Here is a 24657-nt window from a genome sequence, read left to right as displayed (position 1 = left end):
TGAGGCCATTGGTGATTTTAAAACAACTAGAGTTCAATGGCTYTGATTGGAAAAACTGAGGATGACTCCACAATAATGACCTAAAAGAGAAAACAAGAATAAAATTATACAGAATAAAAATATTCCAAATCATGTATCCTGTGTGCAACAAGGCACAAAAGTAATACTGCAAAAAAACATAGCAAAGGAACACACTTTGTATTTTTGGAAAATCCAAACAACATCACTGAGTAACTGCCTCCTTATTTTGAAGCATGATGCTGGGTATGCTTGACATTGGCAAAGACTGGGGAGTTCTGCAGGATAAAAATAAACTGGTTAGAGCTAAGCACAGGAAAAATCCTACAGGAAAACCAGCTTCAGTCTGCTTTCCACCAGACACGGGGGGAATTCACCTTTCAGCACTACAATAACCTACAACACAAGGCCAAATCTACACTGAAGTTGCTTACCAAGATGACAGTGTATGTTCATTAGTGGCCAAGTTACATTTTTGACTTAAATCTGCTTGAAAAACTATGGCAAGACTTGACAATTGCTGTCTAACCATAATCCCAAACATCTTGACAGAGTTTAAATACATTTGAAAAGAATACTTGGTAAGTATAAATATTGCAAAATCCGTGTGTGCAAAGCTCTTAGACTTACCCAATTCTCTCAGGTCACTAATCGCTGCCAAAGGTGTTTCTAAATTCTATTGACTCAGGGGGTGAATACTTATCTAATCAAGGTATCTTAGTATTTTATTTTTCATTAATCTGATTATTATAATTTTTTTATCTTCCACTTTGAAATTAGAGTATTTTGTGTAGATCATTAAATTACATCCATTTGAATCCCACTTTGTAATACAAAATGTGAAGAAATCCAAGGGGGGGGAATACTTATCATACCCACTCTAGCTCACCTGCCAACCCCCAGGTCCCCATCTGTAACGCCCATCTGTTGTCAAGGTAATAGTTGAGTGGGAACTAATTCTGATTATTACACAAAAATGTAATTCAGTTTAATTGAATGTGTCAGCCAATATGTGTCATTATAACAAGTGTAAAATCAATTGTAAAAGTGCATTAAAATCGAATGTTCTATCTAATTGGTAGTCTGCATGGCATAAAGGAAATTGGAAGGAAATAATTTAGCTAGGTGTAAAAGGCTGGCATATTCTGACGACTCCTCAGGATAAGCTTGAATGAAGTGATATTATTCCTTCACCATGTTTTAAATTAGTAGTCTACATGCAGGATGTAAGAACTATTTATAATGTGATAGACTTGACTCCCCAAAACCGTCAAAATGTGTGAGTGCGTCATGGAATTAAGTGTTTGAGCTCAGCGACAATCACTGGCTCACCCCTCACGGAGCCCAGAGGTTATTACCATGGTTACATGTGTGACTGACAGGCCGAGAGTGTGGGGGGGGATTCACAAACCGATCCGCTCAGCTTTGACACTAGTTATCTTCGGAGCCAAAATACAACAGCCATCCCAGCCAACAAATGACAACAGCGGCGTTATATAGAGGAAACTTCTAGGAAGTCTTCCTAGGGGAAATCACCATATAAAGAAGCAGAGGGTGTCAGTTTGAGAGGTGGGGGGAGGAAGGGGGGGAACGAAGACAAACTCAAGCAATGAGGCACAGCTAAAAAGAACAACATTTTGAACAGCGGGAAGACAGCTTTAATCCATCTCAGCTACACACACTGGGCCGAAGATGCAGCGTTCAGTGGAAARGCGATGGTTATCAGAAGAAAAATGGGGAAGAAGAGCTTTACTGATGTTCTGCTTTAATACAACATGGAAGTCAAGACTGCAGGAGGGTATCAGTGGCACATCTGAGCTCCACATCTGGAGATAGATGTTCGTCCCAATTGGCACCCTATATAGTACACAACTTTTGACCAGAGCCTTATGGGCTCTAGTGCATTGTAAAGCGAATAAGGTAGCATTTGGGATGCATCCAGAGAGTACTGTGAGCCAGCTACTGAATACATCTTTTAAAATGCAGCAACAAAGATTAAGGCTCCAGACCTGTCCCACGGCCCCCACCCCACTGCCTTCTCTTTAAATGGGCTGAGACCTGGTTAACCTGCCTGCTGTACAACATGGTTACACTCAGACATTTATCTGGCTACACTCCAGCAGTGCATTCTAACATATCACATTAACCTGGGCCCTTTACTCATATCTGTCAACAGAACAAAGCAGAAAACATTCATTTACACACACCCGACAACTCCTTCACTTTTGATCAAAATACAGGTTTATTTTTATGTAATCAATTGACCAAATAGATGTAAAGAAAAATTATTGCTGTCTGAAATATTCTAACTTAAGAGGTACTGAAAATAATTACAAAAATGAAACCATGTATCTACATAAATACAGTACAGCGCATTTCCCGTATTRTGCCTGCTCTGTGTGTGAGAGTTAGAAAATCCCTGCTCTTATCAGGGATGGGTAGGTCCAGGCATAGTGATGGTGGGAGCGAGTGACAGAGAGCGCTAGTTACAGTACAGACCCCTCTGCGTATACAAAACACCCATGCAATAATAGCTGACTTAAGACAGACCACACAGCTATGATTTCTGTGGTTAAGACTGTCCCATCCCAGGCACCATTCATCCCTCCCTCCATTTTATCCACCACCCAAAATGTCAGCAGTTTCGGAAGTCACCCCCCACCCATCACCATAACACAGAGAGATATAATACTGCCCCAGCAGCACTCTCTCTAGATTACTGGTTGGGCCAAGAAGACAAAACCAAACTTCCAGTACATTCAGCATAGTTAACATATTCAAAGTTCAGTGACTTACAGAGTAACATGGACAGAGCTAAATAAAAAGTATAGAATAGTAACACTTCGGTTACGTCTGAAATGACACCCTATTCCCCATGTAGTGCACCACTTTTGGTCAAAAGAAGTGCACTACATAGGGTATAGGGTGTCATTTGGGATGAAACCTGGGTATAGGGTGTCATTTGGGATGAAACCTAGGACTGGTTCACAGTCAGTCTGGCAGGTTGGGAAGTGCTGCGGCTGCAGATCAGGGGGCGAAGCTTGAACGTAGCCGAGGGGGCAAAGCGAGCGTTCTTATTGYGCGGAAGCCATCTTCCTGATGTTCATGATGAGTCTCTTGCTGTACTCCTTGTGGTCCACAGGTTTCACCTCCATCACCGTGGCCTTGATCCGGGACTCGTCCTAAAGYGACAGGGGAACACATGGAATAGATGTTACATGATGTCCCCCTCAGTGTCCATTCACTACACTAGCTATCTCCCAATTATCTCTCCTTCCTKCCAAAGTGTGAACTTCACTGATTTCAAAGTTAATGACTGGTACAAGATATGTGGAGGAACTTCTCTATAGCCCATGCCTCCACCAACAATGCTTTAGATTTGTGGGAAGTAGTATATTACTGGGATGCACCCACTGTGCTAGAGGGAAGACAAACCAACACAAACCCCTGCCATGTGCAGTAGATCACCCGCTGGGTGTCAACAAACAGTGGCCATTCAACATGTAGAATCATTAGGAAATTAACAGAAAAAGACAGCCGAGGTTCTGTGGTCAATAGGCCGGACACCCGCTGCTTTTAACTGTTGGTCTACACGGTCTGTTTGGACTTTTACTGGAATGCATGTTATACAAGCTTGTTCAGCCAAGGACAAAGCTTGGATTCACCACAGGTCACTGACTGCAGGTTCAGCCAGAGAAAGCAGCACTAAGTAGGCAGGCAGCCTGGTACCAGAGAGATTATCCTACTTCCCTAACACGTTAGAAAATGTGATATTTGAAGAGTCTGTATTTAAAATCTGCCATTTAAATGGATGGTGATGCAACCTCTGTGCACTGCGACAGAGACAGCGTTTAAATGTTCTCACCACCTCCGCATCCGTCTAGAGTAGATAAGGTCATCCACCTGGTCCATCACTCTTTAAAAAGAGGCGGCTACAGTCACCTGCTACGTCTCAAATGACACCCTATTCCCATTTCCTTACATACTGCACTACTTTTGACCAGAGCCCTATCGAGCCTGGTCAAAAATACATGCTCCTTTCAATTGACTCACTCTTATTAGAGCCTGAGAGAAAACAAGCCCCCTCTTCTTGTCCCCTCACTAAGAGGGAATCCTATCCTTCTAAGCAGGCCTTACATAACACAGGGCATAAGTGCACGCTGTAGCAAAACATTTTCCAACGGAAAGCTAAAATATGTGTTTCATATTGGACTGGTAGTTCAAGTAGTCCCTCCCTGTTTGTCAGTTTTCTTCTGTTTTGGTGGATAATGAATGCGACCCAGCAGAAGGTTAGATTCGACAGTCATCACCATCCTAGTCTTCTCTCTCTTTGCAGATCTCTACAGAACAATCCTCAGGCAAGAGTAATAGCTATGCTGCTGCTAAAATGCTAATTGTACACAGTGAACACAAAAGATCAAAACACTGCAATCAATTGCCGATCTAGAATTTTCTCAGAGGAGAAATACCCATTTCCTGAGTGGGGTGAGCATTGTTCTAGGCTGTGTATGTGCAGGTGGCGGGGCAGGGTGCAGAGCGGGGCGAGGGAGGGTGTCATAGGGTGCGTGACAGAAGGAAATGGGGGTGTTGTAGCACTCCTCTCTCTCACATGGGCTTAAAAAGGACTATCTGCCCTGTGGTTACGATGTGCCCTGTGGTTACGATGTGCCCTGTGGTTACGATGTGCCCTGTGGTTACGATGTGCCCTGTGGTTACGATGCACTCACTCCATTAGGTTCAGCTAAAAAGCTATTTATGCAGTCTGGATGTTAGTGCATTCACACTCTCCTATCTGGCTCTAACCAGGGCCAGATGGAACGCTTGAGAAGGTATACAGCAACGTTATGGTTCAGCGGATGACCTCAGCCATGTGGGGTTTGACTTCTGCAGACATCTGCAGCCTGTGGTCCACTGAGCACCTCCCATGTTTACAATACTAGTTATTWCGGTCATATTTTTACAGCCAAAAAWTGATTGAACCATGGTTTAATTGTTCACTGTTCATTGAATTGAAGTGCTAGCTGCAATGGATATCTCCTCATTGCTACAGCAATAAACAAGAATGATGTAACCATGGTTGCATTGTGACTGTTCATAGAAGTAGTCCACTCCATGAAATGCACTACAGAAGATACGTCCCCATCTCTAGCAGAGGTCTGTTGGTCGCAGCAGGTGTAGAAACTAGACCGAAGACAGCGGTCCTGACAGGGCTGTGGTGTAGTGTCAGTCCTGTGCTCTGCTGTGCTGCCCCCACCTCGGTTTACATGCTGACACAGTGTGGCTGGGGCGGGGGGGGGGTAGGGGCTCAGCTCGGCTAGCTTACCAGCATGTGTGCGATGGATGTGACAACTTTGTGTGTCTGTGCCTACACTCAGGCTTCAGACAGCTCAGGCCCTGTTTGTTCCAGCCACACAAAACTATTTTACATTTGGGGGGGGGGGGGGGGTTGTTGTGGGATATATTTAAGATACTCTTTAAAGAGTTAGGGTTTCAGACGTTTTCAAAAGATGGGTGGGGACTTCCGCTGTCCTGACAACAGGGGGAAGCTTGTTCCATAAGCTGCCCAGCATCCCTACAAAGTGCACACACACCCCACAGATACACACAGTGCAGTTCCAATGAGACCTTTCTATAATAGTACTAAGTGTGCCAGTGTTGCTATGGTAGTGGGAGCAGAAACCTGACTAACCAAATCACACATGAAAAGGGCATCAGTCTTTTCATCCTGTGTGCAGCGGCTCTGAAACAGACACAGCAGCAGAGATGAAGGGTGGTCTGGAAATAGTCCCTCGTCATTTTCTACCATCTAATGAGTAACTCCCTCCCTCGTCACTCTGCTTTAGTCCCCCAACTCACCCTCACCTCCCTTTTCTTCCCACAGAGCACACTCCTCTCACGCACAGGTCTCGCAGGCTCACACACACACACGAGCCTACTGCACTGCAGCTCCACAAGCGAGTGTGACAGAGTTTGTCAAGCGATTAGTGTTGGTCACATCTTGCCAGAAAGGCAGGATTTATGTGGGCAAAGCGAGGAGAATCAGACTGCCGCTTGCTATGCAAATCCACAGCACTTCTCTGCTTCTCCTTCCGTAGTACTACTGCACTGGGCTCGGCCTGTCATGGTTTGGAAAGAGATGGAAGACAGACATCTATTTGAGAACTTGACATGGTTTTATGTCCGATGTGCTCTCTTTTCTCCAATGTCCCCCAGACAACCAAGCACTGGAAACAGACTAAACAAGTTACAAGGACTAAACTGTCTGGACGAAGAGAGAAAAGTGAGAGCTAGGGGGAGGGAATAAGAGCACTGTACAAAGTTACAGCTGGGTTACGATCACGTATAGGCTAATCATTGTTATTTATAAACTATGCTTCTCTCACCTCCTGATTCCTCACACAATGATCAAATATATTGTCCGCAGACATGGCTAAGCTGCATCTCTTCCATCAACACAATATCATGTCTCTGGTAGTCTGTCTGTGGTCAGAGCAGCAGGTAGGTAGCTACAAGGTCACCTCTGGAAGCGACTTTGTTTTCTCATCTAATTCTGCATTATACAATCTCCAATTACTGATGAAGAACTGCTTGAGTAAAAAAACAAACAACATTCTGCTGATAATTTCCCAACATTAACTAAGTTTATTAGACAGATGCCATCTAACACAGCTGCTCACATATGATGCTATATTACTGATGTCTAGTAAAGTATTGGTATGAGTCATTNATGTCTAGTAAAGTATTGGTATGAGTCATTAACCATATGATGCTATAGTACTGATGTCTAGTAAAGTATTGGTATGAGTCATTAACCATGGCAACCATGAACAAAAACATGGACTTTGTCAATTAGTGACACAAAAATGAATAAAGTATTGCAACAGTTACAATTCCCAGCCCTAATGTCAATATGAGACCTTTACATTGTTCATCCTACATCAGTCTAATGTCAATATGAGACCCTTACATTGTTCATCCTACATCAGAAAACATGCTCTACAACCTACCTACACAACTCAAAGTAAGAAAAACAGATTTTTTTCCCTCTCAAGGAAAACTGGCTTGCAGCAGAATGCCCAGATATGTTTTAAGGAAACATTTGCTTGAGGCAATGGCCAGGACATCCTTGAAACAGCAAGCTGCCGAGGCTGAGCTGACTGTGTTCCCACACACACACACACACACACACACACACGCTGTGACAGACAGTGGTCTCTACTCTTCTGTTGTTAATGGGCCTCCCTGGCAGAGTTCCAACTCTCCCTGTTCTCAGTCCCAAACCAATCAATTATTTTATGCTGTGCCCTCAAAACAAGGCTCCATCTGTGTAGCTTCCAGGAGAGGGTGACCACAACTAATCTGTGTGCACCTTTCACACAGCCCCTGAAAACGAGCTGTCGTCTCAAGAAAACCCACCGTCTGTTCTATTCTGTGGTCTCTCTCTACAGACGAAGGGATGGAAGGAGAGGAGGCAATTCAACCAATAAAAGGAGAAATGCCACAGCCAAATGCTGATATTTGTCAGGCCAATTGGAATATGAACGTCACACACAGCTGAACATAGAAAGAAGCTGTTTACATACCGATTTCAATAAATTGGCATTCTGTCAAACCTCTGAACAAGATGTATGTGTGTCTGTGTTTTTTCCTCCCATCCAGATGACTGGAATGGAACCAGACAACCTCTACCTCAGTTGGCAACACACTCTGATATGAAGTAATAAATGTCTGTTAGGCTTGGGCAGTATACCGGGGCATTTGGAAAAAGCCACATGATGGTTAATCAATACTGTCAATAGCACAGATTTTTTGTTGTTGAATTTAATCAAGTTGAACATTTGTTGCTACTTTTTAAAGTAAATACCTGCAGTCAATTTGTGTAATACGTTAGGAGATGAAGAACATTGCGTTCTTCATTTCACCTGTTACATTATTACAAGCACACAATGACAAGAGACCGGAGCCTTGTTGTGCAGCACGCGCCAGGTGATCTAGTTACAGTACGGAACTCACAACTAAATATTTGCCAGCTAAACATCTTATAACTATTAAGTTAACTGTCTAAAATGTGCTAAATGCTCTGCAGTTCTGCATTTGGTTTGCTAATTTAGTAGCTAGTTAGCTATCTATCTGGTTAGCTTCTTCCAAAATTAAGCACTCGCTTGGTAACAGCAGAGAATCCRCTCCTGGATCAAGAGCCTTGCTAGCTAATATTTGTTTTGTGCAGAAAACTGTTACTTGTATAGTTTAAGTCTGAATCTGTACAAAATGTTTGCAATGTGCTCATTAGCATTTAGTTAGCATTCTCTACAGGTTTTCACATGTACTTGTTAGAATTGCTAACCTTCGGATTACAGAGTATCAGTGGGGTTTGAAAACAGCGCCCCTTGTTTTCAGTGTCGGTATTACTGAATATCCTGGTATGGCGTGAAGATATGGCAATCTGGATACCGCCCAAGCCTGATGTCTGTCATTTTATACATTTAGTCAAATCAATATATCGGTTGACTGATTAAAAATCGGCTGATATTGGGCTTTTCCCTCAATTTTAGATCTATCATATCGGTCTTTATACCACCGATATTGACAAATGATGAACAAAAACATGCTAATCTGAGTGCATCTGTTCACTTAATAATGTTTGTTTTCAATTGTAAGAAATCACATTCAAAGGMATCTTTGAAGAGACATATCACGTCTGAAAAACAATGCATCGGCCGATAAATTGTAACAGGTATAGCCTACTTTGCCTCCCAAAAATAAGCATCGTATTGGATCCCAAAATCCCATATCTGTCAGGCGCTACTTACATTGTAGGTCTCCAGCTTGACTCTGTTACGGAAAACGAACGTGTGGAAGTTGGCCTGCTGAAAGATCTCCTCGAAGGCAGCTTCATTCTGCATGAAAATAAACAAAATGGGATCAATTTAACATTAATGACAATCAGAAACTTGCTCGTTTACATTAAAAAGCCATTGTTTTAATCAAGACGTCTGGTTCTAAATCAAAGCCGTTTTCTATCTAATTTAAAAAACAATGTACATAGCGCAACATTTTCTGTTAAAAAACACTTGTGATTATTTCAATAGAAGTCCTTGGGTTATAGAGGTTGTGTGAGGGCCTACAGAGACCACACGGTACAGCAGCCTGTTTAGGCTGTGGTAGCTGGTGCTGGTGGCTGGCAGGGACAGGCTAGAGTAGACGCACTGGGGTTCAGCACCTCCCCTAGGCCCTTTCCTCAGGCCAGGCTTTGAACCAGACAGAGAAGGAGCGAGACAGGGTGACAGGCGGGCAGACAGGGAGACAGACCGGCAGGCAGACAGACAGGCAGGCTCACCGAGTCCTTGAGCTGCCCTAGGTAAGCAGCGTTCTGTCCCAAGATGGCTTCAGCACTCTCCTGAAAGCAGGTCACCCACTGGTTGTCCCCGTAGTCTGCTATGTTGGCCTGCAGGGCGAGAGGAYGAACATAGAGACAGACACATGGTAGGAGTGAGTACTGGGGAAAGTCAAAGGGAAAGGTCACCTGGGCTTTGTTGATCAAAGGTTGCAACATAAATAGCACCCTATTCTCTTTATAGTGCACCACTTTCGACCAGTGTGCAATGGGCCCTGGTCAAAAGAAGTGCAACACATAGGGAATAGGGTGCCATTTGGAATGCATTCAGTCTATTAAAAATGTAGGCTTCTCAGGGATTTGATACTTTGGTTTATTATTGTTAATGATGTCACGTTGCTGCTGAATATTCAATGTATTGTCGATTGCATAAGTTTATACACCTGGGAAAATCATTATTATAGAACTCTCCATTTGGCACCAGCAGAACCAAGGTATACGTGTGATGAGAGCTGCGCGCAGTGGTAGCCTATTCCCAGTTTATGTTCCAGTTCTGTGAAGAAAAGCAATATGCTGACTGGCGAGAGGTGCAAAACAATAGAAAAGCAGCTTATTTTAGATGTCTGGCTGCAAGAGCTCGTTTGCTGACTAAATGTGGTAGTATTTTAATGCTGCTATTTTTAACAAGCAGAGAAAAAAAATGCCTCAACATTGATGGGGGGGGAATAGAGCAATTAACTCAACATAATCCTGACTTCCAACAAAACAAATKAAATGAATCCGAAATAGCCAGCCACTATTTAACACTTGCAGCAGCGAGAACAGAATGGCCTTAAATAATCTTTTTCAAACATGAGTGTAAAGAGATCCGACGGGGAGAGTTAAGGACCGTTAGAGAAGTAGAACCACAGGGAAGACTGGCTGGAGTCCTGGGAGAAGAGGGGAAAACAGCGCCCAGAAGGAAGGAGAAAGGAGTGAAAGAAAGGGGTGTGAAGACAAGCGAGAAGAGTGAAAGGAGGGAGGAAGACAGAAAGCGAAAGTGTGCATGCCAGAGAAAAAGCGCAAGAGGCAGAGTAATGAGAGGCAGTATATAAAAGTCCCCCAGAGGAAGACACACCCGGCCACAGCAGCAGCAGACACAGCCCCYCCAAGGGTCCTGTGAGGATGAGAGAATGAATAGAGGCCTAGGGGAAAGGGTCAGGAGCGGGCAGGAACTCTGTCACAGTGAGGGTGAATAGGGTGGCAGAGTGGGACGCAGCGTGTGCGTTCCTACGRGTGTGCTTGTGTGTGGGTCCTCTGACTGTGCGTACTGAATCCAGCCAGAAAGCCAGAGGGTTTAGACAGAGCTGAGCCACTCACAGAGAGGATGAGTCGGTACTTGAAGTTGGGGAACTCTTTGTCACACTTCTCACAGCGGAACATGCCGTTCTGCTGGTCCACCACCTTCTTATTGCAGTCCTGACTAGGGCACGCCTGGTARAGACAGTTCTCCTTACGGATGTACACTATGGTGGCGATGCAGCTGAAGTAGTCTGCCTGGAGAGAGATACACACAGACAACACACAGACAACATTACTGAGTATCCTTCTTAGCCCTTTTAAAAAGTGTACACTTCAGATGTTTTATGGAAGATCATACTGCTATACCTGCAGCTGAAGGAGTCCGCCCGGACAGACACACCCACACACAAACACACGAGAATCAGTCTGTCAATCCTTTTGAAATGTAGATGTTTTGTGGCAGGCCATATTCAATTTGTGCAGGTTTAGTCTATGATTTCTACATAAGGTTCATGACATTACACGGTGCAGAACTAACAACTAATAAGCATTAAAGAACATCAACTAGAATATTCAAACTCTATTAAAAGAGAAACATTACTGCAGTGGGATGCAAAAATAACAATCCAACCGCAATCTGCATAGCATAGCTCCAAACACAAATACAAAACTGCAAAGGCAGGCTGCCTCATCTTTTTTATGGGGGCATATGCAAAGTTTATAACCCCAATATACATAAACAGCCTTTCAGAATAATTCCTAGCCTGTCGGAGAGCAGCAAGCACCTGCTGAGAATTTCCCAGCGCTGAGTCCTGAAATATATAAATGGAGACAGACAGAAAGGGCTGTGGGAGGTGCAACATAATGATGTGACTAAGTGTCAACAGGGTTGGAGATGAGTCACGCCGCCTCTCGTTCTGTCAACACGTTGTAGAGCTCCCTTTCTGTTTCTATACCCCCACCCACCACTTCATACGCCTTTCTGCCACAGACAGGTCTGCGTCACAGCTTTCTGCCACAGACAGGTCACAGCTTTCTGCCACAGACAGGTCACAGCTTTCTGCCACAGACAGGTCACAGCTTTCTGCCACAGACAGGTCATCAGCTTTCTGCCACAGACAGGTCACAGCTTTCTGCCACAGACAGGTCACAGCTTTCTGCCACAGACAGGTGGAATCTCTCTCCCCCTCCTACTGCTCGTCACCACCCTGCAGGTGGCCATGGGGACAGAGATGTCACAATGAGGTGACAGAGGCATAGTGAGGTGAAAACAGGGTCACGTTGAAGGGGAGAGAGAGGAGCAGACACCTCCACGTCTTAACACTGTCTACATCCCAAACAGCGCCCTATTCCCTATGTAGTACACTACTTTCGACCAGGGCCTATAGGCAACACCACATGGTAATATCTCATTATGGAAACACACACAGGAAAACCTCTGAGGCCAAGCACCTTCATCAGTCAGTCATTAGGATTCATCCAGAGGACAAAACAGGGTGTGCTCTTTTAAAAACCTATAACACTCCCGTACACAATAATGACCTACAGTAGGATCACAACAGGGAATTGTAATAACCTGGACGTCCTGATTCATATTCATGGAGGGGAACATTGCCTGGCGTACAGAAAGGAAAGCAGTGGACAGGAAACAGGACATTTCTGCCTGGTGCACTTCATTGAGAATTCCACATGCAAGAGTTTTTCTTTCTTTCTCTCTATAGTTCACAATCTAGATGGAGGCCCCAGGCAAAGTCTTAACCTCCAGTTTTCAAAGGAAATAAATAGAAAAACTAAAGGCAACGTTTCCGCCACATTGGCCGTAATTGATTTCACTCTCTCCCCATAGGCATAGTGACAGTGGCCAGCAGTCAGCCTAAGGAATTCAGCCACAATTAAATTGCACAGAAGGGCAATTTATATTTTGTGTCACTTCAGACCACAAAAACACTTGGGGAGTAATCAATGACAGTGGACAAATGAGAGACAAATCTCTCCCTTTTCAACGCATGGAATCTGCCTTTAAAACTAGTTGTTTTGACAAACACCTCATAATCCCTTCCCACACTGCAGCTTCCCCAAAGAGCACTAATTAACCAAGTTAATACCTCCGCAATTACCATGTCACTCACCACAGAGAGAGAGAAGAGACCACTGAAGACGTTTTTCTCCTGTCTCTGTCACAAGGCTTTACATACGCAGGCAGTGTCAAGCGATCGGGAAGGAGCGGACTGTGGACGGGGTTAGCCATTCGCTGTCGACAGGGCAAGCCGGTGTTGTGGAAATTGGAGGTTTTGACAGAGACTTTGTGACAGGGACAATTAATTGCCGCTGACTTGCGGAGGGCTTTGAGAGGGCCGACCTTGTGACCCCCTGTGTCCCAGAGTCTCTACGGGCTGAGCAGGAACAGTACGAGGAGGACAGACTGAGCTCGAGTCAGCTCCTCTGTCAACCCCAGCCTTCATCACACACAGACACTACAGGCTGAACTAGAGCCCTGGGTCACACCTCTCCCCTCTTCTCCCCTCCTCCTCCTCTCACACCACAGCCTAATGCCAGGAGAAAGCACCTTAACCCAACAGGGGGCTAATGGATAGTGTGGAGGACTCTGGTGAAGGTCAAAGGAACTAGTGAATCAGCAATGCTCATACTGGTTAGCCTATATAGTGCCAACAGCCTACTCTACAATGAGGTAGTGACAACGTTTACATGCACTTTACTATGCTAATTTTAAAAAACATCGGCAAAAGGCCAAACTGGAAGTAAGCATACAGTGATTAAAACACCTGGTTTTCTGAGCAATCTTTCAAATGATTTGGACATGTAAACAGCTTAATCAGTGTTCCAGTGGTGGGGAGGCAGGTAGCCTAGTGGTTAGAGCGTTGGGCCAGTAACCGAAAGGTTGCTAGATCGAATCCCCGAGCTGACAAGGAAAAAATCTGTCGTTCTGCCCCTCAACAAGACAGTTAACCCACTGTTCCGAGGCAGTCATTGTAAATAAGAATTTGTTCTTAACTGACTTGCCTAGTTAAATAAAACAATAGGTCTGCGTATGTGCCAGCACCGGTAGCCTCCCTCTTATGCGCGAGAGGAGTTCAGAAAAACTGAAAGTATACATCATAAAAATAGTTTTCACATCAAACTTTATACGCTGAAACCAGAATCAAAAAGGATTTGCAAAAGAACGTCTATTTTGATTGGCTATTTTCTGCATTTATCTATCAGGTAGACTGATTTCAGATGTGTCCATGTGATTTTAGGGAAATTGTTTTTTCTCCCAAAGCATGTAAATGTTTTAAACTGTTATATTAATCCACAATAATGGCATTAATGTGTGCATGTAACCTCCATACACTACAATGTGAGGGGCGTGACAAGTAACTGGTTAGCTTATATAGTGTCCATACACTACAACGTGAGGGGCGTGTCAAGTAACTGGTTAGCCTATATAGTGTCCATACACTACAATGTGAGGGGCGTGTCAGTACTGGTTAGCCTATATAGTGTCCATACACTACAATGTGAGGGGGTGTCAGTAACTGGTTAGCCTATATAGTGTCCATACACTACAATGTGAGGGGCGTGACAAGTAACTGGTTAGCCTATATAGTGTCCATACACTACAATGTGAGGAGCGTGTCAAGTAACTGGTTAGCCTATATAGTGTCCATACAGCTACAATGTGAGGGGCGTGTCAAGGTAACTGGTTAGCCTATATAGTGTCCATACACTACAATGTGAGGGGCGTGTCAAGTAACTGGTTAGCCTATATAGTGTCCATACACTACAATGTGAGGGGCGTGTCAAGTAACTGGTTACCTATATAGTGTCCATACACTACAACGTGAGGCGGGTGTCAAGTAACTGGTTAGCCTATATAGTGTCCATACACTACAACGTGAGGGGCGTGTCAAGTAACTGGTTAGCCTATATAGTGTCCATACACTACAATGTGGAGGGGGCGTGTCAAGGTAACTGGTTAGCCTATATAAGTGTGCCATACACTACAACTGTGAGGGGCGTGTCAAGTAACTGGTTAGCCTATATAGTGTCCATACACTACAATGTGAGGGGCGTGTCAAGTAACTGGTTAGCCTATATAGTGTCCATTACACTACAATGTGAGGGGCGTGTCAAGTAACTGGTTAGCCTATATAGTGTCCATACACTACAATGTGAGGGGCGTGTCAAGTAACTGGTTAGCCTATATAGTGTCCATACACTACAATGTGAGGGGCGTCAGGATTCAAGAAAGAACAATAAGAGTGCTGTACTGAGGCTTGGTGACACCAGGCCCTGGAGAGCGGCAGAGTAGATGAGAGCAGCAGAACCAGGACTAGATCACAGAGAGCCAGGAGCAACACTACTAAAGCCCAGCCAGCCACTGAGCCAATCACCACAGCAATGCCCCAACATCCTCCATGCACACAAACAGGTAGGGATTTAGCCACAAATAGGTTTCCAGTCGAGTGTTGCTCGTCTATTATTTATCTAGGCCTATATATTTGGAACAACATGCCCCATTTTCCCCTCCGTTTGCTAAGGCAGGACATTTTCTCACATGCTCTTTGACCCAAGCCTGTCTATACCCCAAAGCCCTCCATCCATTCTCCAACACCTCACTCCTTCACATGACCTGAGTCCACCCGTGTCCGTTCGTCAAGCCTGAGCTTTGCTACCATTGTCCGACTCTCCTAGTATAATGGCGCAGAAGGGAATGGCTGCTATTTTATGGGCTCCTAACCAACTCTGCTATTTTGTTTGTTGTTTCGCATTGTTTTCAACTCATTTTGTACATAATGTTGCTGCTACTGTCTCTAATGAACAAAAAGAGCTTCTGGACATCAGAACAGCGATTACTCACCTCGAACTAGACAACAATTTTTTTTTTTAATGAGTCTGACGTAAAGGATATACTGCTTTGTCGAGACAAGGCCCAAATCCCCGTCATCAGCATGACGATGGAGAAAAGGGGAGAGGTGCCTTGTAAGAATTCACCGACGAGTAGGTAAACCACCACTACCCTTGGTATTAATTGGCCAACGTGCAATCATTGGAAAACAAACTGGACAATCCACGATTAAGACTATCCTACCAACAAGACATTAAAAACMGTAATATCTTATGTTTCACCGAGACTTGGCTGAACGACGACYCGGATAATATAGAGCTGGCTGGCTTCGCCGTGCATCGGCAGGACAGAGTAGCTACGTCTGGTAAGACCAGGGGTGGGGGTGTGTATCCACTTGTCAATAGCTGCTGGTGCGCGATGTCTAATATTAAAGCAGTCTCGAGGTATTGCTCGCCTGAGGTAGAATACCTCATGATAAGCTGTAGACCACACTATCTATATTATTCGTAGCCGTCTACTTACAACCACAAACCGATGCTTGCATTAAGACCACAATCAACAAGCTGTATAAGGCCAAGAAAATGCTCATCCAGAAGCGGCACTCCTAGTGGCCAGGGACTTTAATGCAGGCAAACTTAAATCCTTTTAACCTAATTTCTACCAGCATGTCACCTGGGCAACTAGAGGGGGGGTGGAATAAAAAAAATATATATTTATTTTAAAACTCTAGACCACCTTTACTCCACACAAAGACACGCATACAAAGCTCTCCCTTGCCCTTCGTTTGACAAATCTGACAATAATTATATCCTCTTGATTCCTGCTTACAAGCAAAAGTACCAGTGACTCGCTCAATACGGAAGTGGTCAGATGACACTGAGGAGTATACCGCATCAGTCACTGTCTTCAACAATAAGTGCATCGACAATGTCGTCCCCACAGTGAACGTATGTACATTTCCACACCGAGCTCAAGGCTAGAGCTGCCGCTTTCAAGGAGTAGCACACTAATCTGGACGCTTATAAGATATCCCACTATGACCTCTTACGAACCATCAAACAGGCAAAGCGTCAATACAGGACTAAGATTGAATCCTACTACACCGGCTTTGACGCTTGTCGGATGTGGCAGGGCTTAAACTATTACGGACTACAAAAGGGAAACCCAGCCGCAAGCTGCCCAGTGACGTGAYTCTACCAGACGAGCTAATGGACTTTTATGCGTGTGATCACACTCTCCGTAACTGATGTGACCAAGACCTTTAAACAGGTCAACATTCAAAGCTGCCGGGCCTGACGGATTACCAGGACGTGTCCTCAAAGCATGCGCGGACCACCTGGCAAGTGTCTTCACTGACATTATCAACCTCTCCCTGGCCAAGTCTGTAATACCTACATTTTTCAAACAGACCACCATAGTCCCTGTGCCTAAGAAAGCAAAGGAAACCTGCCTAAATGATTACCGCCACGTAGCACTCATGTCGGTAGCCATGAAGTGCTTTGAAAGGCTGGTCAACACAATCATGCCAGAAACCCGAGATCCACTTCAATTCACATACCTCCTCAACAGATCCACAGATGACGCAATCTCAATCTCACCTTTCCCACCTGGACAAAAGGAACACCTATGTGAMAATGCTGTTCAATTCATTGGTGTTGAACAGCTCAGCGTTCAACACCATAGTGCCCACAAAGCTCATCACTAAGCTAAGGACCCTGGGACTAAACACCTACCTCTACAACTGGATCCTGGACTTCCTGACGGGCCGCCCCCAGGTGGTAAGACTAGGCAACACATTTGCCACGCTGATCCTCAACACTGGGGCCCCTCAGGGGTGCGTGCTTAGTCACCTCCTGTACTCCCTGTTCAACCACGACTCCAACACCATCATTCAATTTTCTGACGACACAACAGCAGTGGTAGGCCTGATCACCGACAACACAGTCTATAGAGAGGAGGTCAGAGCAGTGTGGTGCCAGAAACAACAACAACAACCTCTCCTCAATGTGGCAAACAAAGGGAGCTGATCATGAACTAATAGGAAGGGGGGGTTGAGAGTTTCAAGTTCCTTGGTGTCCACATCACCAACGAACTATCATGGTCAAAACACACCAAGACAGTAGTGAAGAGGGCACGACAACAKCTTTTCCCCCTCAGGAAAAGATTTGCCATAGGTCCCCAGATCCTCAAAAAGTTCTACAGCTGCACCATCGATAGCATCCTGACTGGTTGCATCACCGCCTGGTATGGCAACTGCTCGTCATCTGACCGTAAGGCGCTAGAGGGTATTGCGTACGGCCCAGTACATCACTGGGGTCAAGCTTCCTGCCATCCAGGACCTGCAGGGCTTCTATACCAGGCGGTGTCAGAGGAAGGACCCAAAAAATTATCAAAAGCAGCACCGGAGCACCAAGTCTAGGACCAACGGGCTTCTTAACAGCTTCTAACCCCAAGACACAAGACTGCTGAACAACTAATCAAATGGCCACCTGGACTATTTACATTGACCCCCCTTTGTTTTTACACTGCTGCTACGCGCTGTTTATTATCTATGCATAGTCACTTCACCCCTACCTACAGTTGAAGTCGGAAGTTTACATACACCTTAGCCAAATACATTTAAACTCAGTTTCACAATTCCTGACATTTTATCCTAGTAAAAATTCCCTGTCTWAGGTCAGTTAGGATAACCACTTTATTTTAAGACTGTGAAATGTCAGAATAATAGAAGATAGAATGATTTATTCAGCTTTTATTTTTTACATCACATTCCCAGTGGGTCAGAAGATTACATGCACTGAATTAGTATTTGGTAGCATTGCCTTTAAATTGTTTCACTTGGGTCAAACGTTTCGGGTAGCCTTCCACAAGCTTCCCACAATAAGTTGGGTGAATTTTGGCCCATTCCTTCTGACAGAGCTGGTGTAACTGAGTCAGGTTTGTAGGCCTCCTTGCTCGCACACGTTTTTTCAGTTCTGCCCACATTTTCTACAGGATTTAGGTCAGGGCTTTGTGATGGCCACTCCAATACCGTGACTTTGTTGACCTTAAGCCAATTTGCCACAACTTTGGATGTATGCTTGGGATCATTGTCCATTTGGAAGACCCATTTGCAACCAAGCTTTAATTTCCTGACTGATGTCTTGAGATGTTGCTTCAATATATCCACATCATTTCCCCCATTATATGCCATCTATTTTGTGAAGTGCACCAGTCCCTCCTGCAGCAAAGCACCCCCACAACATGATGCTGCCACCCCCGTGCATCACGGTTGGGATGGTGTTCTTCGGCTTGCAAGCCTCCCCCCTTTTCCTCCAAACATAACAATGGTCATTATGGCCAAACAGTTCTATTTTTGTTTCATCAGACCAGAGGACATTTCTCCAAGAGGTATGATCTTTGTCCCCATGTGCAGCTGCAAACAATAGTCTGGCTTTTTTATGGTTGTTTTGGAGCAGTGGCTTCTTCCTTGCTGAGCGGCCTTTCAGGTTATGTCGATATAGGATCCGTTTTACTGTGGATATAGATACTTTTGTACCTGTTTCCTCCAGCATTTCACAAGGTACTTTGCTGTTCTTCTGGGATTGATTTGCACTTTTCACACCAAAATACATTCATCTCTAGGAGTCAGAACGCGTCTCCTTCCTGAGTGGTAAGATAGCTGCGTGGTCCCATGGTGATTATACTTGCGTACTATTGTTTGTACAGATGAACGCGGTACCTTCAGGCGTTTGGAAATTGCTCCCAAGGATGAACCAGACTTGTGGAGGTCTTGGTTGATTTCTTTTGATTTTCCAATGTCAAGCAAAGAGGCACTGAGTTTGAAGGTAGGCCTTGAAATACATCCACAGGTACACCTCCAATTGACTCAAATGATGTCAATTAGCCTATCAGAAGCTTCTAAAGCTATGACATAATTTTCTGGAATTTTCCAAGCTGTTTAAAGGCACAGTCAACTTAGTGTATGTAAACTTCTGACCCACTGGAATTTTGATACAATGAATTATAAGTGAAATAATCWGTCTGTAAACAATTGTTGGAAAAATTACTTGTGTCATGCACAAAGTAGATGTCCTAACCGACTTGCCAAAACTATAGTTTGTTAACAAAAAAATTGTGGAGTGGTTTAAAAACGAGTTTTAATGACTCCAACATAAGTGTATGTAAACTTCCGACTTCAACTGTAGATGTACAAATTACCTCCACTAACCTGTACTTCCACACATTGACTCGGTACCCCCTGTATACAGCCTTGTTAGTGTTACTTTTTTWAAATCAACTTTTGTTTATTTAGTAAATACTTTATTAACTATTTCTTGAACTGCATTGTTGGGGCTTGTAAGTAAGCATTTCACAGTAAGGTCTACACCTGCTTTATTAGGRGCATGTGACAAATACAATTTCATTTGGATTCTCCATCTCTCCCAGTCAATCCTGAGCTTTTGTACCATCCCCTCTCCCTGTCGATCCCCCCCTCTCTCCCAGTGCCCTTCTAACCAGAGAAATCTCCTCACACAACGTCAGTCAAATAAACCTCATTAAAATCCTCTCATCCCTTATCCAAAAACGGAGGTTAATAACCAAGGCCCAGGATTGAATAATATAGTTTTATATTACAAATATTAAACATATCAGTTTCCATAACCTTAGATGAATTATACACCTTTCCACCCTTCTCATAAAATGAAAATAAGAAGCTGAAATTTCAAGCACATATATTACTTGACTTATATAGAGCAATCACTTCATTACCAAGATTAATGAATGGAGCCACTTATCTTCACAATCAATATGGGAGATAAATGTGACGTCACAAAGCACATACCTAGGTAGGGAGAGAGCAGCAGAGGACACCTACTATGTTGGTGATTAATGAGAGGGAGATCATCAGAATACTATAGGGTTCATCCCAAATGGCACTCTATTCCCTATATAATGCACTACTTTTGACCAGGTCCCAAAGGGAATAGCGTGCCATTGGGCCCTGGGCAAAAGTAGTGCACAATGTAGGGAACAGGGTCACATTTTGGATAGAAACAAGCTAGCATTCTGCTTTAAAAATAAGCTTTGGATCCAGTAGCACAGTCCTTTAATGAGTCGCTCTGATTACAAAGACTTATCATGACTGCCAACCAAGAGAAGAGAATCCTTGGAAAGCCAGGATGAAGTGACAAGGTTCCAGTGTTCCATGGTGACTAAGATAGAGATGCTGCTGTGTGTTGGATCCACAATGCAGGTTGGTCTACTTCCCACCTTCAAAGAAGAGATCGCTTGTATTCGATATTGTCTTTCAGTTTGTCCTTGAATATTCTTGCTTTGAATCAAGTCAAGAAAAAATATATTTTAGACTGTTTGATGCACATGTTTGTCTACAAAAAAGTATGTTCGTGTGAGTGTGTGCTGGTGTGTGTGCATTGGCAAAAAACCTTGTCTCCGTGTCCAAGGTGCTCCGTCTTGATGTCAGCCAGGGTCTTCCAGTTGGTGTTCCCACCTCCTCCTCCACCTGTCCTCGCCTCCGTCAGAGACTGGCCATCCATAGAGTGGCCCTCCTTGTCATACCTGGATGGACACGGTTAAACACACACACCTTTAGTCAACATGTCACTGCAGAAACTACCCCATCAATCTCAATAGAAAAGACAAAGAGGTCAAGTGTAATACATAGAGGTGCCACGTACACCACCGTCTTGTAGCCTAGTGCCTCGTAGACCACAGGTAACCACCGTCTGTAGCCTAGTGCCTAGCTCTAAAGACAACCGTCTTGTAGCCTAGTGCCTCGTAGACCACCGTCTTGGTACCTCGTGCCTAGCGTCTAGTAGACCACCTCTTGTAGAGCCTAGTGCCCTACTAGACCACCTTCATGTAGCCTAGTGCTCGTAGACCACTCTCGTAGCCTAGTAAGACACCGTCTTTTTGTAGCCTAGTAGCCTACCGTAGAACCAGCTTGTAGCCTAGTACCACTCTGTAGCAGTCTCGCTGTAGCCTAAGCCTAGTAGACCCGCGTCTTGTGACCTAGTGCCTAGAGACACCACCGTCTTGTAGCCTAGTCCTAGCTCTAGTGAGACCACCTTCTTGTAGCCTAGTGCTAGTAGACCACCTTTGTGGAGCCTATGGCTAGTAGACCACCGTCTTGTAGCCTAGTGACCACCGTCTTGTAGCTCTAGTAGAACCACCGATTCCTTGTAGCCTATGTAGACCAGCTTGCCTAGTAGACCACCGTCTTGTAGCCTAGTAGAATACCACCGTCTTTGTAGCCCTATGCTAGACCCAACCGCTCTGTGTAGCCTAGTAGAACCCCCGTCTTGTAGCCTAGCAGCCTCGTAGACCACCGTCCTATTGTAGCCTAGTGCCTCTGTAGACACAGCCGTCTTGTAACGCCTGTAGCTCTTAGACCACCGTCTATGTAGCCTAGTGCCTAGTAGACCACCGTCTGTGAGCCTAGTAGACCACCGTCTGTAGAGGCCTAGTGCCTCGTAAGACCACACCGTCTTGTAGAGCCACTAGTGCCTAGTAAGACCACCGTCTTTGTAGCCTAGTGCCTCGTAAGACCACCGTCTTGTAGCCTAGTGCGCGTCAGTAGACCACCTTCTTGTAGCCTAGTGCCTAGAGCCACCTTGTAGCCTAGTAAGACCACTCGTAGCTAGTGACCTAGCTAGCCTGTAACGCCACCGTCTGTAGCCTAAGTAGACCACCTCTGTGTAGCCTATAGACCACTTAGTCTTGTAAGCATCCTAGTACAGCTCACCGTCTGTAGCGCCTAAGTAGACTATATCCGTCTTGTGTAGGCTACGTTAGTAGACGACCGGTCTTTTGTTAGCCTAATGTAGACCATCGTCTTTGTAGTACTTCTGTGGCCTTCGTTTTCATGGTACCACCAGTTCTTGTAGCATCTGTAGACTCAGCGTTCCGTCTAGTAAGCGCTAAGTCCTAGGGCCGTCGGTTTGAGACCAACCGTCTTGTGCCTAAGGCCCTCGTGAGGACCTACCGTGGCTTGTGGCCTATATGCTCGAGACCCACCGTTCGTGTTGTAGCCTTAGTGCCTCGTAGACCACCGTCTTGTAGCGTCGAGTGTCCTTTCTTAGTCCTATGACCACGCTTCTTGGTGATGTCCTCATCTAAGTGCTAGTAGATTCCCGTTACCGTCTTGTTAGCCACCGTTCATGTAGCCTTAGTGACCACCTTACAATATGCCTAGTAATCCACCGACTTCGTAGCCTAGTAGAGACATCGTCTTGGTAGTCCTCTAGTACCACCGTCTTGCTAGCCTATAGACCACCGCTTGTAGCTAGTGCCTAGTAGAAAGACCACCGTCTTGTTAGCCTAGTGCCTCGTAGACCACCGCTTGTAGCCCTAGCGCTCTGTAGACCACCGTCTTGTAGCCTAGTGCCCTCGTAGCCCGTCTTTGTAGCCTAGTAGACACCGCTGTGTGTAGCCTATGTGCCTAGTAGACCACCGTTTGTAGCCTAGTAGAACCACCGTCTATTGTAGCCTAGTAGACCACCGTCATGTAGCCTAGTAAACCACGTCTGTAGCCTAGTGCCTCGTAGACCACCGTCTTGTAGCCATAGTGGAACCACCGTTCTGTAGCCTAGTTGTGCCTTAGAACCACCGTCTTGTAGCCTAGTAGACCACCGCTTCTTGCTAGCCTAGTGCCTAGATGACCTGTAGACCGCCGTCTTGTAGCCTTAGTAGACCACCGCTTTGTAGCCTAGTCACGACCACCGTCTTTGTAAGCCTAGTGCCTAGATAGACCCCGCCTATGTAGCCTAGTAGACCACCGTCTGTGTAGCCTAGTGCCTCGTAGACCACCGCCTTGTAGCCTAGTGCCTCGTAGACCACGTCCTTGTAGCCTAGTAAGCCACCGTCTTGTAGCCTAGTGTCTCGTAGACCACCGCCTTGTAGCCTAGCCCTGTAGACCACCGCCTGTAGCCTAGTGCCTCGTAGACCACCGTCTTGTAGCCTCTAGTAGACCACCGTCATGTAGCGCGCTAGTCAGACACCGGTCATGTAGCCTATGCTAGTAGACACGTCTTGTAGCCTAGTAGACCACCGTCTTGTAGCCTAGTAGACCACCGTCTTGTAGCCTAGTAGACCACCGTCTTTGTAGCCTAGTAGACCACCGTCTTGTAGCCTAGTAGAGACCCACCGTCTTGTAGCTATAGTAGACCACCGTCTTGTAGCCTAGTAGACCACCGTCTTGTTAGCCTAGTGCCTAGCGTCTAGTCTAGACCACCGTCTTTGTAGCCTAAGCTGCCTGTACGTACGACCACCGTCTCTCGTATTTAGAGCGCTAGTGAATTAACTGTTGTCTAGTTAGAGTTTAACAGAACCCATCCTGGGCCAACATAGCCATGCCTGTTTGACAAAGTGAGCTAGGTTACATCCTAAATATGGCACCCTATTCCTAATATAGTGACTCTAAATAAGGAATATGTTGCCATTTGGGACGCAAAATTGTCTGGCTGAGGGTCAAACCAGATGTCACTGGCATGGGCAAGAGAGTGGCTGTGAAATGAATCAACAGCAGTGATGGGGAATCAGAAACCAATTTTCATCAGCGTTACCTCCAGGTGATTCACACAATACAGAGAGAAGGAGAGAGATGGAGAAAGGGGAGGAGAGCAGGGAAAGAAAAAAAGAAAAGAAAAAAAAACACTCAGGTTGGAATGGTGGCAGAGATCAATAGAGTCTGAGTAATCTATTGCTAGGAGGTATTGTGTAGCGCTGTGGGGGGTAAGGGGGACAGGGGCTGTAATACAGTGAGCAGGACTTGCTCTTTGGAAGCATGACTAATTGAAAAGTATCCCCATTAATGGCCTGCAAGCATGTGGCCGGCCACTATGGCCTCTGCCAATTTCCTCTCCCACCAACCACCGAAAATGGTGCAATTACTTTCCTGTCGTGGCACCTTATTCCCTCATCTCTGTACTACCATTCCTGCTTTGTTATAATTCTACTGGTGTTCGATACTGTAGGGGGCCTCTGAAACAAGTGGCTTTGTTTGTGATCGGCTATATAAACAGATCATTTTTCAATCCTTAGTGTTCTTGTAAAGATTCACTGAAATGAATACTTTGTTTCTGATTAAACAACTCCTCGTCATGAAGCTAGCTGGTGTTTCAAACCAAGAGAATAAGTATGGCTGCAACGAGAATCAAAAAGGGGAAATTTTTAA

At 45.0% G+C, this 24657-nt stretch overlaps 1 protein-coding gene across 1 annotated transcript in view; it reads right to left on the bottom strand.

Annotated features, from left to right (window-relative positions):
- Positions 1-2436: 2436 nt before the first annotated feature.
- LOC111982657 (replication protein A 70 kDa DNA-binding subunit) overlaps positions 2437-24657 on the bottom strand; it is a 42889-nt gene continuing 20668 nt past the window's right edge. Inside the window, exons 13-17 of the mRNA XM_024014267.2 lie at positions 20909-21041; positions 10712-10888; positions 9356-9463; positions 8829-8915; positions 2437-3200 (exon numbers count right to left, since the gene is read on the bottom strand). Coding sequence (XP_023870035.1) covers positions 3093-3200; positions 8829-8915; positions 9356-9463; positions 10712-10888; positions 20909-21041 — 613 coding nt within the window. The 3' untranslated portion in view covers positions 2437-3092. The remainder of the gene's footprint in view (positions 3201-8828; positions 8916-9355; positions 9464-10711; positions 10889-20908; positions 21042-24657) is intronic.

This window comes from Salvelinus sp. IW2-2015, linkage group LG22 (assembly GCF_002910315.2).
Source record: "Salvelinus sp. IW2-2015 linkage group LG22, ASM291031v2, whole genome shotgun sequence".
Taxonomy (NCBI): domain Eukaryota; kingdom Metazoa; phylum Chordata; class Actinopteri; order Salmoniformes; family Salmonidae; genus Salvelinus; species Salvelinus sp. IW2-2015.
Note: the sequence above shows the minus strand (reverse complement) of the source record. Positions and strands in the feature narration are given on the sequence as shown.